The 16,532-nt window shown below is 38.7% G+C and overlaps 1 protein-coding gene across 3 annotated transcripts in view; it reads left to right on the forward strand.

Annotated features, from left to right (window-relative positions):
• oxsr1b (oxidative stress responsive kinase 1b) overlaps positions 1-16,532 on the forward strand; it is a 52,647-nt gene that overhangs the window by 1,301 nt on the left and 34,814 nt on the right. For all 3 annotated transcript variants that reach the window (XM_061713216.1, XM_061713218.1, XM_061713217.1), the window contains exon 2: positions 12,429-12,541. In XM_061713216.1, coding sequence (XP_061569200.1) covers positions 12,429-12,541 — 113 coding nt within the window. The remainder of the gene's footprint in view (positions 1-12,428; positions 12,542-16,532) is intronic.

Consider the following 16,532-nt stretch of genomic DNA (forward strand, 5'->3'; position numbering starts at 1 on the left):
GAGGAGTCGTCAGATGATTTATGGCAGCAGAAAAGACAAGTTCTTGATCTACAAAATATCATGATAACATTTTGATGCAAAAAGTAGGGGGAGCTGTTAGCAGCTTAGTGACTCAAAACGTGATCCCAAAATGCAGAATTGTATTTTATTTATTTTTTCTTGAAGGTATCACAAGTGAAAATGGTTTGAAGTCTCTCCAGTGAACTGTAACACCATGTTGTATTGTAAAGGCTTAAAATAGTCTAGATTGTGTTAAATCTTAATTTTCAAATTAATAACCACCAAGAAGTGGTAAAAATGAATACAATGGAGTATATAGAATTATAAAGGGCTTGTATTTAAGTACTTTTTTTTTTTTTTTTTTAACTACTGTAGGGGCTTTATCTAAACCAGTTCTGATGCCATTGTGGAGACCAGAGGTTGAACTTTCTGCAGGGAGGTATTACATTCTACTTCCTGCCTGAATTCACCCAGTTATGCGAGAGATCTTTTGAGAGGATTAACCTGTATTATCGGGTTTCTAACCTCACGCAAATCTAGAAAAATCTTCTGACGATTTGCTAGTTAACCTCATCAAGTAGTGCTTTGTTGAACCTGGAATGTTTTTTGAAGCGTTAGGTTCATCTTAGTGGGGATCTGTTTCACAAATAAGGCATTTCATTGAGTTGGACAGTCCACTTCAGTTTATTTATATAGTGCCAATTCACAACAAAAGTAACCGCAGGGAACTTTCCAGGGAAAGCAAAGAATATGGCAGCGTGTAAGTCTCGTGAAGTGCTGTGAAAGGAAGGTGAGGACCTGAGGATCAGTACAGTCAGCACACCTGAGGAACTTAAGCTTTCACTTGAGAAGTCTGAAAATGTTCCACCTCGCGAATAGCTGCCCTGACCTACGTCTGACTGACTGTCAAAGAGGGATGAGAGGAAAAAGAAGAGCCTTTCATTGTATATTCAAAGTATAGTCCTCTCACTTCATGATGTATACTGTACCTGTCGTTGTGCTCTACCCAAGCGATGTGTAGTTCCCCTTTTGTGAATCTTTGTGCTGAATGGGAGGTGCATTTTTACAGGCACTAAATAATCCTTTTTCTTGCCATTTGATTAGATTTTTTTGATTTGTTTATTTGCACAACATAAAAAAAAACGGTACAAAAGTTTAAATGAACATAAAAAACATGAAAATATGTGCAGGTGAGAAAGGAAGCCCTAAATGGGCTTATTCAAAGTTCTCACCAGGAAAAATACATTGTATTGAAATAATAGCAAGAACAAAAAAAACAAGAAAACAAAAAAAAACAGCGTTCAAAAAAGATGGATATAAACAGACAATTTCTCGGTGTGCACGTGCAGAAGTGAGTCCACATTAAGTGGAAACACTTCTAGACGCTTGGTCAATAAGGCTGGTCTTCAATCTCTGTTTAAAACTATTAATAGACAGTGAAGATTTTGCGATAAGTATATGAGAAATCCAGAGTGAGGCACCTCTGTCTTTGATGGAGAACTGACTGCTATTGGTACGACTGAATGAAGAATGGAGATCCTCAAATTGTCTGGTATTATAGTTATGAATTTGCGAATTGGTCTTAAAAAAATCTTTGAAAGTACTTGGAAGCATATTTGCAAGATAAGTGCATTTGTAAATGATTTGAAAATACCCAAACCTACTTCTAAATTCTCCCTAGTTTCTTGGAAAGTTCAGACCAAGGCGCACCTCAAGATAACGCCCTGCAATTTGGCGTGCATGCGGAGATAAAGCCCTTCTTGTATGGAAACCAGTTCAGGGGCATTTTTTCTATGCAGTGTTTATGACAAAATGTCCACATACAGTTGATCTAACACTGCACAGGCTCTTAAAAAGTTGGATTGCATGTAGTTAGCTTCCTTTTAGTAAGGTTTTGGAGAAGGTATAATAATTTCAAACTTGGCAACAGAAGTGAATTGTGCAGTCATCCTAGTTTCTACTCCTAGATTTGTTAAAGATGCTTAGAAGTTGTGTTGCTGGTTTACATTTCTTTTGATGTAAATAAGCACAACCCCCTGCTTGAGGCTTTTTCCCCTCGGTGCTCATGAAAACACGTAGAACAAGAAAACAGCTCCTGTGAGACATCTGCCTCTGATCATGTCAGGGAAGTCTCCACCGCTCTCCCAGGACATTTACACAGCTTTTTTTTCTAAAGTTAAACATTAGATCTTTAATGAACAGATATCCATGAGTACATGGAGTTCTACAAAGATGTGAGCTGTTAGTCTACCTCTCCGTTCTGAGAGCTGCATCTTTTCAGTGTAATTTTTCATGTGTTCATTTGAGTCAATATCAGTTTGTCCTGGCGATCATCACAGAGGGCATCATTAAATGGCAAACATCAGAGAGCCCAATGGTGCCAAAGACTTCTTGGCAGTGAGGTGCAGGTAAATTATTGCTTTTGTTTGTTTTTTTTAATCAGTCATGAAAGCCCTGAAAGTCCCAGCTGTATCATTCGCCACCAGTATTGTTCATAAAGTTATGGAAACTCTGCTATCCACCCACACAGGAACACGGGCTGCTCGCTCGGTGTAACAAAAGAATTGTCATCACGATATCAACTTGAGCAACATCAGTATCTGGAAAACTAGATAAATATTGTCATAAATGGTTGAATAAGTTTCCAAGTGTCACGCAACTTATCAGTTTATATGGTATGAATGTCAATTATGTATTTGGACAATCACACACTCGCAGCCCTAATTTGAAAATTAATTAATGAATATATTTATAATATTCTCCTAATTTTGTCTTCTTTACTTAAGTTCTTCAATACTGCAGGAATTGCTTTAAGCAGCATAAAGATTTTGAAATAAAATGATTAACAGACTGTATCTAAGTTGGTCCATTGTCAGTGTAGCAGTTGTTGCAAGGTGGTTTTCTTTATTTTTATATATTTTAAATAAAACCATGTTGGCATAATACAAATTAACGTTTGTTTTTTCAGTGTCTCAATAGGCTATTCCGTCTCTCGGATCTGTGTTAGCAGCAAATCAGAAAGACATTGGCACCATACACTGAAGTGTACATTTATTTATCATGAGTCGCATCACAATTTTCAATACCGATATTTCTCTGATATTGTAAAACCCAAATACGACCAATATCTTGTCAATCAAATTTATAGCTATAGTTCTTAGTCTGACTGGCACTTTACCTGAGGGATGGATAAATCACAAATATCTTTATTGATGAAATGTTTATTCCAAGTAACTGTAAATGATAAATATGTTATGAAAAAAAGATTTTAATGTCAATGCAATATTTTCATGATCCAATTATCTCATCAAAACCTCAAGATACCTAATTTTTCTCTCATGCCATTTAGAATTGATGCAACATACTGTATGTTTGAGCTGCTAAATTTTTCTTAAATCATTCAGGGCTTTTATAATACATTTACTTATTCTTTTTCTTCTGAGAGGATTAAGAGGAAGAGAATGAAAATGGTTCGTTACTAAGCAGAAACAAATATAATTCGGTTTCCTTCCAAAAGTGCTTAATCTCTGAACTATTTAAAGCAGCACAAAGGAACTTGAGCAATGTTCAGCTCAGCAGGTCCTAGACGTGGAGCTGAAGTTGCTTTTACAACATGAAGATTTATTCAATGACTGCCTCCTCCCTCTTCCGTCATTACTATCTTAAGTTTAACCTATGTCATGATGTGAACTGTAGCTCTGCGAGCTAGTTTAGATCGGTATTGGTGAATCATAGGGCTGAAAAACCATGCACAGTTGTTTCAAGAGAGGACCGGGATCCAAAGTATCTGCTGATTTGTGCCGATGGAAGATTGAGAGGTAGACAACCCTTCCAAAAAGTATTCAAACATTACTTCAAATGAAACCAATATCTTACCATTAGGGGTGGGCAAAAATATCGATATGGCAATATATCGCGATACTTTTCCAGCTGATTCAATATCGATATTCAAAATTTGAATATCGATTATTTTTATTTTTTTAATATTTTTTATCCCCGATTTTTTTCCCATTTTATCACCCAGTGCTCCTACCTAAGTGACGGTCCTGGGCATTGCCACTCTCTACCAACCCTGGGAGGGCCCTGCACTGAGCTCAGGTTTTATTTCACGTTTTATTTCATTTTATAATTTATTTTTTATATAACACAATTGCCTGTCCTTAAAAAATGAAAAATAATGGACAGAGGTTTATTTATTTATGGATTTATATCTATACTGACTGATCACTGTGCCTGTCCTTGGTTTTAGTACCCATCTTTCTTGTGTTTATTATCATTTGCCATAATTAAAGAAACCTCATACTAAATTTAATGTTAATTTAATATGATGTAAATAATATGAAAAACATATACAAATATGTTGCAACTTTAGCTTGTATAGTTATAATAAAACATTGTTTTGACTCAGTTTGTCCCATGAATTGTCACTATAATCTGATGAACGTGCAACTCGGATTTTAAGATCCATCACTATCATCTGATGTACATATATACAACTTGGATTTTAAGATGTGTAATGCATTTTTAAATTTTTCGGTGAACTATGTAGAATATAATAATCGGGATATCGCATAATCGGGATATCGCAATGTGTATCGTATCGTGGCTCAAGTATCGTGATGCGTATCGTATCGTGAGGTCCTTCCCAATACCCACCCCTACTTACCATGGAGTGTTTGTCCAGTTTTGTGCTTTTTTCCCTCCCTTAAGCTCTTCATGAATATGTAGCATTCAACATCAACAGGCATTCATCAGCAGAGCTAAGCTGAGAGCAGAGTGGGGACCGGGCCAGGCTCCTGGACTTTAACCCACCTCCTCCCCGCTCCGACACAAACTGTTGGCCAGATTCTTCCTAAACTGTTTCATCCCAGGCAGATGCTGCCCCCCCCCCATCTTTGTCTTGTATGTGTGAGTAGAGGATGGCTCCGCATGCCCAGCAGAGCACTTGTTTGGGTAACTTCCCCAGGGAAAGCAGCCTTGTTATTACGTGGTTCACACCCACTACGTTCACCCCACCGAACACTGTATCATACTGGGCCGAGCCCGTAGGAAAATAGTGCAGCTCCCTGACCGATCTTGGATTGTACTTTGGATCATTGGTGTTGGCAAATCTGGACTGGAAACTTTCTGCTCCCACTGTTTGTATCCACTAGCAACCGTGTCTCCTCCCTGTTACTTGCCCTGTCCCCTCCAAGGCTTAAACTTCAGCAGTTATCACAACAGCGAGAAAAAGCCTTTTATTTTAATGTTAACATGAACGTTTAAACCACATTGGTTTTCAGAGGTCTGCTTCCTAAGCAATCGAGGAATATATGCTGAAAACCACCAGGATGAAGGTGTGGTTGCTGGTTTTGTGTGACATGAGTCATTTTACCTTTTTAGATAATGCCTGGAATGCCAGTGAGGTATGCAGAGGAAATGTAGTAAAAGGCGAGTGACGTCAGGCCCTAAACTGGCCCGGTGAGTGCAGGAAAGACAAACTGAGGGCTGCTGCTGCTCGTTGCTTGTGAAGAAGGATTTTGAAACAAGGTTCACATACAGAACCTGCTCTAGTAAGAAGTCAATTCAGGACCAGACTAATCTGATTAGATATTATTTAAGGTGCACTATGTACCTTTTTGTGCTTAAAAATGAGCCGGAACAGTGAACGTCCTGTTTTCACTTCTTCACCAGCAAAGTTTGCCCCTAATCTGAGATATCATGTTGTCAGTGTACGTCATGAGAAAGCATATATTAAAGAGTATCACTTAAAGAACACTTTATACGCCATGTAAACAAAACCAGAAGGTGCAGACAAGAAAAAGAAACCTTTAAAGCTTAATGTGTGTGAAAATATGTGAATTTGCTCTTTCCGCTGAGAATTTTAATGATTTTTTTTTTTCTTTTGCACGTATAAAAAAGACTTTGTGAAAATGTAGCAGAATAACAGGAATGTAAACTGTCGTTTCCCAAAAGGGCAAACGTGTAAGCTTACGAGTTAAGCCCTCACCGGAGTGCGTTTAGGCTGAAACGGTGAGGTCCATTGTCGGGCGAAATCTCTAGCCTTTCACGGCTCATTCACACGGTGCCAAGTTATATAATTATGTTCAGAAGGGTTTCTATGTCAAGTGTGACTTGTTTGGAGGAAACATGCTTACAGAAAACACTGGCTGCCTTTTCAAAAGATCACAATTGTTTTGGCAATGGGTCTGCTACAGAAGCAATGGGGTTGTTTCGCAGCATCTGCAATTTAAAATACATTTTTTTTTTCCCCCCAATAGCGTGGAACTGCAACAGGTTGTTGCACACATTGAAAAGGTTTGATCACTATTTGGTCATTTATTTAGCATTTCCAGTGTGGATTTTAGAGAGTTACATGCATTTTCTGTTTTAGTTTTTTACTGCTTCAATCTATCATGTGTAGAGGATTTCATTATTCTTTCTAGAGGTTTTTTTTAGATATGTTTTGTGTTTTGGTAACAATCCTGACATCAAATGGAAATAAAGGCTGACTCATTTTAAAGATTTTTTTTTTTTTCTGGGCTTGTTACAATAACAAGACCAGTGGCTGGAAGTTGAGAATGAAGTCAATTGAAAGGACAGAAATCTTCCATGGAAACAAATGGACATTTAAACAACAAAGCTTACATAAGATGTTAACCTGCCATATTGTCAGCCGACAGCTGGATCATCTTCATTAGATTTTGTCTAACGAGTTCATTCAATTTAGAAATCGAATTTAGTCATCCACTTCCAAAACAAGCTGAATCTTGTTGTATATCTGTAAATGGAAGATATAGACGAAAAAGCTTTGAAGTGTTGGTTTTAATTATTACGGTTATCTATAAAAAATCGTATATTTTATAAAAAGGAAGCTTTACATCAAGCTTTTATGACTGCGCCAAACTGCGTAGCAGATTAGATGTTGGGGTCAGGTTTTTGAAACCCCGGCCCTGCTGAAGTGTTTGCCTTTCTGAGTTCAGCTTCCTCTCATTCTGATAAAAGGCTGATGCTTTGTTGTCTGGGAGAAGAACAAAGATGTGACACTGCAGGGCTTGTAATATGTTGTGTAAGATCAGGCGTGTTTTGATATTGTTTGTGCTTGAATGTAATTCTTTATAAAACCTCTTATTTACCAGAGGCTTCTGCCGCTCACTCGCCCCCCGCCCCCTTTTGTGCCTATTCACTAGGGATGGGCGGTATGGACTAAAAAATGTATCACGATTATTTCTGGCATTTATCCCGATAACGATAAAAATGACGATAAAAAAAAATACCAATTCAACTCAACCTTTGTAACTATAAATCTATCTCTCTCTCAGATCCGCCATGTTTGTTACACAAAAACGTCATCAACGGGAATTTATCTTTCTTTCTTTCTTTCTTTCTTTCTTTCTTTCTTTCTTTCTTTCTTTCTTTCTTTCTTTCTTTCTTTCTTTCTTTCTTTCTTTCTTTCTTTCTTTCTTTCTTTCTTTCTTTCTTTCTTTCTTTCTTTCTTTCTTTCTTTCTTTCTTTCTTTCTTTCTTTCTTTCTTTCTTTCTTTCTTTCTTTCTTTCCTTCCTTCCTCCTTTCCTTGTTTTTTCCCTTCCTTCTCCCCTTTCCTTCCTTCCTTTCTTCCTTCTTTCCTCCTGCTCTCTCCTTCCTTCTTCCCTTCCTCTTTTCTCCCTTCCTTCCTTGTTTCCTTCCTTCCTTCCTTCCTTCCTTCCTTCCTTCCTTCCTTCCTTCCTTCCTTCCTTCCTTCCTTCCTTCCTTCCTTCCTTCCTTCCTTCCTTCCTTCCTTCCTTCCTTCCTTCCTTCCTTCCTTCCTTCCATCCTTCCATCCAAAAATCAGCTTTACACAAAAACATCATCAACGGGAATTTATCGTTTTTACCGCGAGATGACAAATTCTTATGGTGAGGAATTTTTTTGACGGTTTATCGTGAACGGTAAAATATCTCCCATTCCTACTATTCACTTGATTTACTGCTTTGGTTATAATCAAAAATGTTTATCAATGAATAATCGTTCATTGACTTAATTTCCTTGGCATGACATCAGAGGTCAAATATCCAGCAGCATCAGGTTTATAAGACTCGGGGTCTCAGCTTCTGCAGGTCTCTGGCTGTGAAAGCCTTTTAACTTTTGACCCGACCTGCTTGAAACTCAACCCTTCTCCTCTTTTCCACTGGTCCGGTTACGGGATGATGGTGTGCGTGTAGGAATTTCTAATCCACTGCGTGCGGGGAAACTGGCGGCCTGTAGTTGTGCCCGGGTTGAGATCCCCGGCGCTGGCCGGCCTCCAGAGGTTTGTTGTGTGTCAATAGTGGCGAGAGGGGCCAGAGGGTGAAGTTACTGCGCCGTTTAGCCCCGTACCTCCCAGCTATGGAGGGGTCATCTTTTGATTGCTTACACGCTGGACAGTTGAGGAACTTCCACGGCACGTCGTCAGAGGTTACCAGTTACCCACGTTTTCCACATACTCTGCATTCATGCAGGATGATTAAAATGACCCTCACTGTCTGTCAGTTATAGGAAATTACAAGGAAATTGCAGTCATTACATTATTTGAGAAACCGAGAGCTTGCCTTTAATCCCAGTATGTTTTCTCTCTCTCCCTTTGTCATACAGCCTGAAGGAATAATTACATTGAATGAAAACAGCTGGATTAAAAAAATAAAAAAATTGGACACATCCATGGGGAAGACGTTATTTTAATGATTATTATTATTATTAAAACCTTATTTTAAACCTCCACGGACCCCTGACTCTATAAAAACTCGAAACAAAGAGCACTTTGTTAACATTTGGCCAATGTTAGTTCAGTAGAAGTTAGGAAAAGATTACCGGAGGGTGGACCAACTCAGCGTTCACGCTTGTGCTCGCTAAAGCCCATTTCCAGATGAGAGTGCTCCCAGAACGGTTCAGCACCAGAGATCTTGTGGAGTGAGTCCGTGGCATAAAATAAGAACAGTGAGGGCAGAAGTTAAATAACCTCACACGATGCAGGAACAGCAGGCATAACTTCCCCGGGGAGCGTTTCACAAGCTTACGTCCCTGATATCAGATGTTATTCAAAATAGACATGGCTGATTTAGTAGGATTTACAGGGCTCACGGATCAGATTGTCACCCATGTTTCGTTTACATATCAAAACTAAAATTAAAGTTGATAGATTTCAAACTGTTGCTACAAACTCAACGCATGGACAGAGGTGGACAGAGTACTCAACCCCAGTACTTGAGTAAGAGTACAAATACTACTGGTCAAAATTTACTCCGTTACAAGTAAAAGTAGCTCAGTCAAAATATTACTCGAGTAAGAGTAGAAAAGTACTCGCTTTTAAAGGTACTTAAGTATCCAAAAGTAAATGCTTTTAAATTTACTTTAAGTACCATAAAAGTAAAAGTAAGAGTGAGAGTAAATTTCTTATTTTCCACATCAGTAAATTACTATATTTTTTCTAAATTAATTTAAGGATCTTTTAACTCTTGTTTCTGAGAATTAACTCTTTGAAACCAGCTGCACTGATGTGCTGCTTTTAGAACCACAATGTTATATAAAACCTGCAGAAACACCAAAAACAAATCAAATGAATGGGATCATAAGAGGACAGCAGATGATGCAGAGTTTATTAACAATCATGAACTGAAACCAAATGAACCTGCACCATCCAACTAAGTCTGGATCCCCCTCAAAGACCACTGCTTTACAAAAAACTGTGCCCTCGTTTTTTACTCGGCCGAACTCAAACATTGAGTTAAGATACGGCCAAGGATTTTGTGAAAGTCCCCGCTCCGAGTCCGGCTCATTATCAGACTCAGACGACTCAGCGGATTGTCTTTCTTCTCCTGACGCAGGCGTAGCCATTGTTGCGGCTATGTCTTGACTTGTTGCGGCTCTGTCTTGACAAACGCAGGCTACTTTGGCTGTATCGTTTTGAGGAGGCTTGACGTATTTCCGCTTTACGTACATCCCAGTGGAGAGCGTGCACTGTGATAGGTCTCCTCCTTTGACAAAAACAGCTTGTGTCCAATAGGATTTTAGGGAAGAAGAAAAAAGAGCAGACCTGAAAGTAACGAGTACTTTTCAGCCTTCCTAGAAATTTACTCGAGTAAAAGTAAAAATATTTGTCTTGGAAATGTATTCAAGTAAGAGTAATAAGTACCAAAGAAATCTAATACTCAAGTAAAGTACAAATCCTCTGGATATGTACTTAAGTACAGTACTCAAGTAAATTTACTCCGTTACTGTCCACCACTGCGCATGGAGGCTGGGTTTTACCAAGTAAAGATTTAACTACATCCTTTTATTAGCACATTTTTCCGACACGTCTGTGATGTGTTCAAGAGCATTTTGATAAAATGCCTTAACGATATTAAAAACAAACCTTGGCTAATATCTTACTAGAGCTTCCCGGAGCTGCTTGGTTTAGCAGAGTCACCCCCTTGTTAGAGCCGCCTTTATTAGGCAAGATTTGGGAAAGCTGATTCATTATTTAGTGCAACGTTGGCCTTTACCAAAGAGAAGTTCGATGAACGCTCTTGAACTCAGGAATCATTCCTAAAAAAAATGTCCTCGTGTTGAATTCTGATGATTTTCATCCCTGAGATCAGAAAATCCAATTGCTTACTGTTAGAAAAGGTGTGGACAGCGACTCAGCAGACTCACCTGTGTGCAGCAGGGCCGTATTGATTGGCAGCGCATCGACCGAGCGTGAGCCAGCAGAGCAAATTCAGCAGATGCTGCAGTCGCCACAGTCGTACAAGCACGGCGCTGGGCCTGTTTGGAGAGGAGTGTGTGAGCAGGTTTGCCCTTGTTTATCAACCATGTGCTCGATAACCCCGATATCTAATACGTATAGTGTAATTGGAACCACATGCACCTCACACGCTCAGAAAGCATGAATTGACTTCACTGGTATGATGGACTGGCAGCAGCATCCACTCCCCGGGGAGTTTGACCTGGTCCCCAGTTCAAGGCTTTCCTTTCAAGGCACCTGTTCCAGGAACTAAAACACTCTTCTCTCCCATTTTTTGTTGATAAATCCTCTTTGCCTTGTTATTTTTATCATTACCAGAATCTATATCATATTTACATCGTTGTACTTTGTATCAATTTTCATTTTTCTGCTGTAATTTTGTGATTTATTTTTGATGTGACCCATTTCTCCTGACATTTTGTGAAACCTGGCAGCAAAACAGAGCCAGTCTAATAGGCGAGGGAAGACGATCTTGAACCTTGAGTGGAGTTGCTGTTACTATTATAAAGATGAACTGAGTGAGGCGGCGAGGCTTTTGATTATGTTGATTTACACTCAACCCCTCCGTCACAAGTCACAAGTTCTGTTTAATGACGTAAAGAGAGAAATGGGAGCTATTTGTAGCTGAATACATTTCCTATGTTTGACTCACCTTAAGAGATTCGGGTCGTAAGTTCTGGCGTTCAGTTGAAGTAGAGAGGCTCATTCTTTACTCGAGTGGTGACCTAGTATGCCTTCATGGCACAATTCGTTAGATGTTTTCAAGGGTTATCCCTCTGGAGGGGAACCCTGGTTGGACCCAGATCATACAGTATATCTCATTTAGGGTTGCCACCTTTCAGAAATAGAAATAAGGGACGCCCCGATTTCAGCAGCGCAGGAGCCAAAAAAAAAACCCCAAAACTTCTAAACTGAATAAAAATGTGTTTATTTTATATGAAAAAACAAAATGCTTTGATTTAAAGTTTAAAGTGCTTTAATAGCATTGAACTTGCATGACTGTACAGACAACCATACTAGCAACTGAAATAGCCTCCTATGCTATGTATGTCCACATCAGCCCAGATGTATAATATAGCCTACAGGTGAAGAATATGGTGTAAAAGTTAATTTATTTCAATAATTCAACTAGAATATGGTGTAAAGGTTAATTTATTTCAATAATTCAACTAGAATATGGTGTAAAAGTTAATTTCTTTCAATAATTCAACTAGAATATGGTGTAAAAGTTAACTTATTTCAATAATTCAACTAGAATATGGTGTAAAAGTTAATTTATTTCAATAATTCAACTAGAATATGGTGTAAAGGTTAATTTATTTCAATAATTCAACTAGAATATGGTGTAAAAGTTAATTTATTTCAATAATTCAACTAGAATATGGTGTAAAAGTTAATTTATTACAATAATTCAACTAGAATATGGTGTAAAAGTTAATGAAAATACGGTACAAATCGTGTCCCGTATTAGTTCAATACGGGACGCAACATTTTTTTCTCAAATAAAGGACAATTCCGTATTTTACGGGACGGGTGGCAACCCTAATCTCATTTGACCCGAAAGCACCTGAGGATGGCCCAGGATGAGTATCGTATGGCTGGCAGGGATATGGGCCAGATAGTTTCAGCTGCTGCACCCATCAACCCACTTTGTGGCAAAAAAAGTGAAAAGGATGAATAGCTGATCTGTCATGTTTTCCTGTTACAGGAAGTGGAGCCACGGCAGTGGTTCAAGCAGCCTACTGTTTACCCCGCAAGGAGAAGGTGGCCATCAAACGCATCAACCTAGAGAAGTGCCAGACCAGTATGGATGAACTCCTGGTAAGCAACACTTAACATCACGAACCAGATCTCTTTTTAAACGCTCCATATTGTGGTTATCCGGATTTTTCAAAGGTTCAGAATTGACTCAAACTAAATTCCCAGTAAATTCAAGTTTTCCAAGAGCAAACATACTCATAACTTGAGCTTTTTGCTCCTTTTTCCCCTAAAACAATTAATGGCGTGTGCAGATTGGTCCTCTCGACCCAGCAGGGTCAGCCCTGCCCTCCTCTCCCTCAGTTCAAAAAGAAACATCCTCCAATTGTCTCCGTGGCAGGCGACTGGCAGGAACGTGTGTGTGATTGGTTTAGGAAGGTAACCTATAACAATGGAGGCGGGGCAGAGGGACGGGGAGGTCAAACACTGTGCTCACAGGAGCACACAGGGAAATGGAAGATCTGGGCTGCACGAGTTAACAAACCTGGAGTCTTTGAGGTGCGATCAGCGTATTGCAGTGCTCGTCTAATATGAATAAGGCTTAGAAATTGCATAATACGGGACCTTTAAAACATTTAGTGGGAGCAATTCATGTGTGATTGGTTAAAAATGCGTTTCATTTAAAGGTTTTTGTATTCTGTCCATGTGGATGGAGTTAGTTCTACCTCTGCTTTTCATTACAGTTTTTTTTCAGGGCCTTCATCCAGTCTTCCCTGTCACTTCAAACACTGTTCTAGTTGTTCTCTGAAGAAGGGTTCCACTTACTGCCAGGAAACTATTAGACCACTGTGGGACATCTTCCTGAACACTGACTGTACTGTGTCTTTGTGTCCTCAATGCAATTCTGCTCTGCAGCTCAGCACATCACTTACTGTGTGACATGTGGTTTATGGTTTAGCCGCAGAGGTGGAGGGATTATATCTTTTTTATCATATTAGCTCCTCTGCACATAAAAATAACGAGCTGCTTGTTCACGGTGTGGTAACCATATCAGCCAAAACAATGTTTGGTCGTTCTTTTATTTGGATTAAGGTCTTTTTAATAGGTAACATTTTTTTTTCTTTTCTTTTTTAAGTAATAATGCCAACAATTGTTGTTTTGTTTTATTTTATTTCTCTTTAGACAAGCGTTATATATTTTTTTAATGACTTTTCTGTCTGAATTGGCATGGATGTATTTTTCCAGTCCTTCCAAGAACTCATCCAGAATTCTGCGAAAGCAACCTGTGAGAAATAAATATTGTGAAAGCCTATATGTGTCCATGGAAGATCATAGTCAGGCATTGCTGGCACACTGCTCACAACTCCATTGGCAATGGTAAAGTGAGAAGAAACCCACCCCAGAGCCCCCCCTCTGTATTCTGTTGGGTGAATCGGGGGAACGCTGCTCCGAGATTCCTGGAGCAGGCGGTCACATGGGATGGAGTGCTATCGCATTTCTCGCTTGTGGTTTCTCCCCATAATTCCACAGCCTGCTGTGCGCCCGCTTAAATGTTGAGGAAGCATTAAATTGAACCCAGATTGCCTCTCTAAGAAAGTAGGATGCAACAAAGAGGCTTCTGGGTATTTCTTTCTTTTTAACCTTGGCTGTGAAATTGTTTTGTTGCCAGAAAAGCAATAATTCATCAAATCTCAGTGTTTTCATATTTATTGCAGAGGAGTTTAATGGACCTGTACTGCTGAGTGATGAGATATTTCTGGAACTTGTTTGCAGTGCAAGTCGAGCCGGTTTTGAGTATCTTATTATATTTATGCAGTAATGTATTTATTTTTTTATCATATGAGGCTAATATTATTGCTGGGTTTTTTAATCTGGTTTAAAATATGTTTTTGAGATTCAAGTTGTTAATTAACCTTGAGGTCGAGTTGAGATGGGGAAGATGGAAAAAACTGTTTCTAAAAATAGTATTTCTGGCATAAGAAGTCTGAATATCTGCGAACTAGTTGCCAATAAGATCACATGTCACTGCCATATTTACAGCTCAACAGCTCCTTTATTTCTTCATAGTTGTGTGTGATGTCATAGCAAGCGCGCGTGTGTGTGTGTGTGTGTGTGTGTGTGTGTGTGTGTGTGTGTGTGTGTGTGTGTGTGTGTGTGTGTGTGTGTGTGTGTGTGTGTGTGTGTGTGTGTGTGTGTGTGTGTGTGTGTGTGTGTGTGTGTGTGTGTGTGTGTGTGTGTGTGTGAGGCTCTGACAACCCAAAAGCAGCATAACGTTGCTTCTATAGAGGCTCCTCTGTGTGTCATCTCTGTGGTTCGGTGGCACCAGTTTGTGATCCAGCACTCTATTCAGTTTGTTACAATAGGTCATTTATGTTGTTGTTTTTTTTCTTTAGTTTCAGCATCTGCAGTCATTGCAAATGGTAAACAGATCAGAACTAATATATATTCAAAAAATGCAAGTGGGCTGCTACATGTTGAAAAACTTTACTTCTTTTCTAGGTTAAAGGATTATTCTGGAGTTAAAACAACTTTAGGTCTATTATTAGATGGTATGGAGGGTAAACTTTTGTCAGGGCTCAAAATAAAGGGGATCAAAGCTGTTTTGAGTGAAATTGGAATATGTTTGTTCCAAAATGGCAATTAATGTTGGCACTAAGGTAATCAACCTACATCAAAATAAATCAATAAACCTCTGACACGGAGTGATCGTTTGGATGGGGTCCCTACAGACAATCTGAGATCATTTTAACTAGGGCTGGGGATCGATTCAAATGTCAAGAATCGATTTGATTTTGATTAGATCCGATTCGATTCCGATATTGATTTGGGTTAGTGTTATTAAAATATGAATATGAAAATATTATACAAAATATGAATACTAGTATTATATTGAGATTCAACAGCAAGTATTGGCAGCTAATGATGCTGTAAGGACCAATCAGCTCCCAGAATGCTGATAGAACTGCTTTCAGAAACATCGTGGGTCAGAATTATCAAACGGATCCAGGGAGGAAACAGACGGATGAAATCGGTTTTATTTTTTCCCATATTCCGTTTTTATTTGTTCCATTTTCGGTCTATTTTGGTTTTTAATTTTTGAGAATTTGGTTTTTAGCATTTTTTGCAAATGTAACCCCAAGGCAGTATATAAAGTAATGAAATATAGACAATTTATGCAATTATAACTGAACACTTTAATGTTTTCATACCTTTAAACATATTTAAAGGCAAAAACATGGCACCAGTTATTCTCGTGCCCAACAAAACATTCCTTTTTTGGGGATAAACAAAAAAATAACCAAAAGTTGTAATGTAATGATGAAAAAAAAATAATACATAAATAAATAAAAGAAAATAATAAAAAAAAATCCCATTTAAAAAAGAAAAAAGGAAATTGATCTTTAGACATATGAATCGATTTTTAGGAATTAATATGAGAATCGATTTAGAATTGGGAAATCGATTTTTTCAACACAGGCCTAATTTTAACTTTGTATGTGAACAAAAAGTATATAAAAGGGACTATTTGTACAGGAGCCTCTGTCTGGCTTCTCCCATCCACTTATAAGATCCAAGGTCCAAGTCGGCTACCGATGTCACACAAGCTGCTGTCAAGAAATGAAAAAGGATGAGAGTTCATGGCCTCTACTTCCTTAGAACTGGATCAGTACTTGGATATTTATGGCAAAACAGGCAATTGTCGGAGGCAGAAACCGTGAACTCTCTGACTTTTACACATGTTGAAAGTTGTTTGCACAACATGGATATTCGATCTGTACAGATGTCTGAGAAGATGGCAGCTACCGAATGGAGATTCCTGCACAAACATTGGTTTGTGTTCTCTTTTTGGGCACACAGGGTCGTTTTTACTCTGAAATGTTCCTTCAAGCCAGTTGGATGGCACAGTCTGCATCAGTTCAGCGTGGTTTCTCTTTACATTTTTTTAGCCGTCTCAAGATTGCAACACCGAGCCAGTTTCAGTTCATTTTTTTTTTTTAAATACTCCTCTTTATTGCTTGTCTCATGTCACATTGGCATTGTAAAATCCCGCTCCTCTGTCATCATCTTTACTTCATGAAAGTTAACTTCTCATGTCAGAGTTCAAGAAAATATG

Source organism: Cololabis saira, chromosome 22, assembly GCF_033807715.1.
Source record: "Cololabis saira isolate AMF1-May2022 chromosome 22, fColSai1.1, whole genome shotgun sequence".
Lineage (NCBI taxonomy): Eukaryota > Metazoa > Chordata > Actinopteri > Beloniformes > Belonidae > Cololabis > Cololabis saira.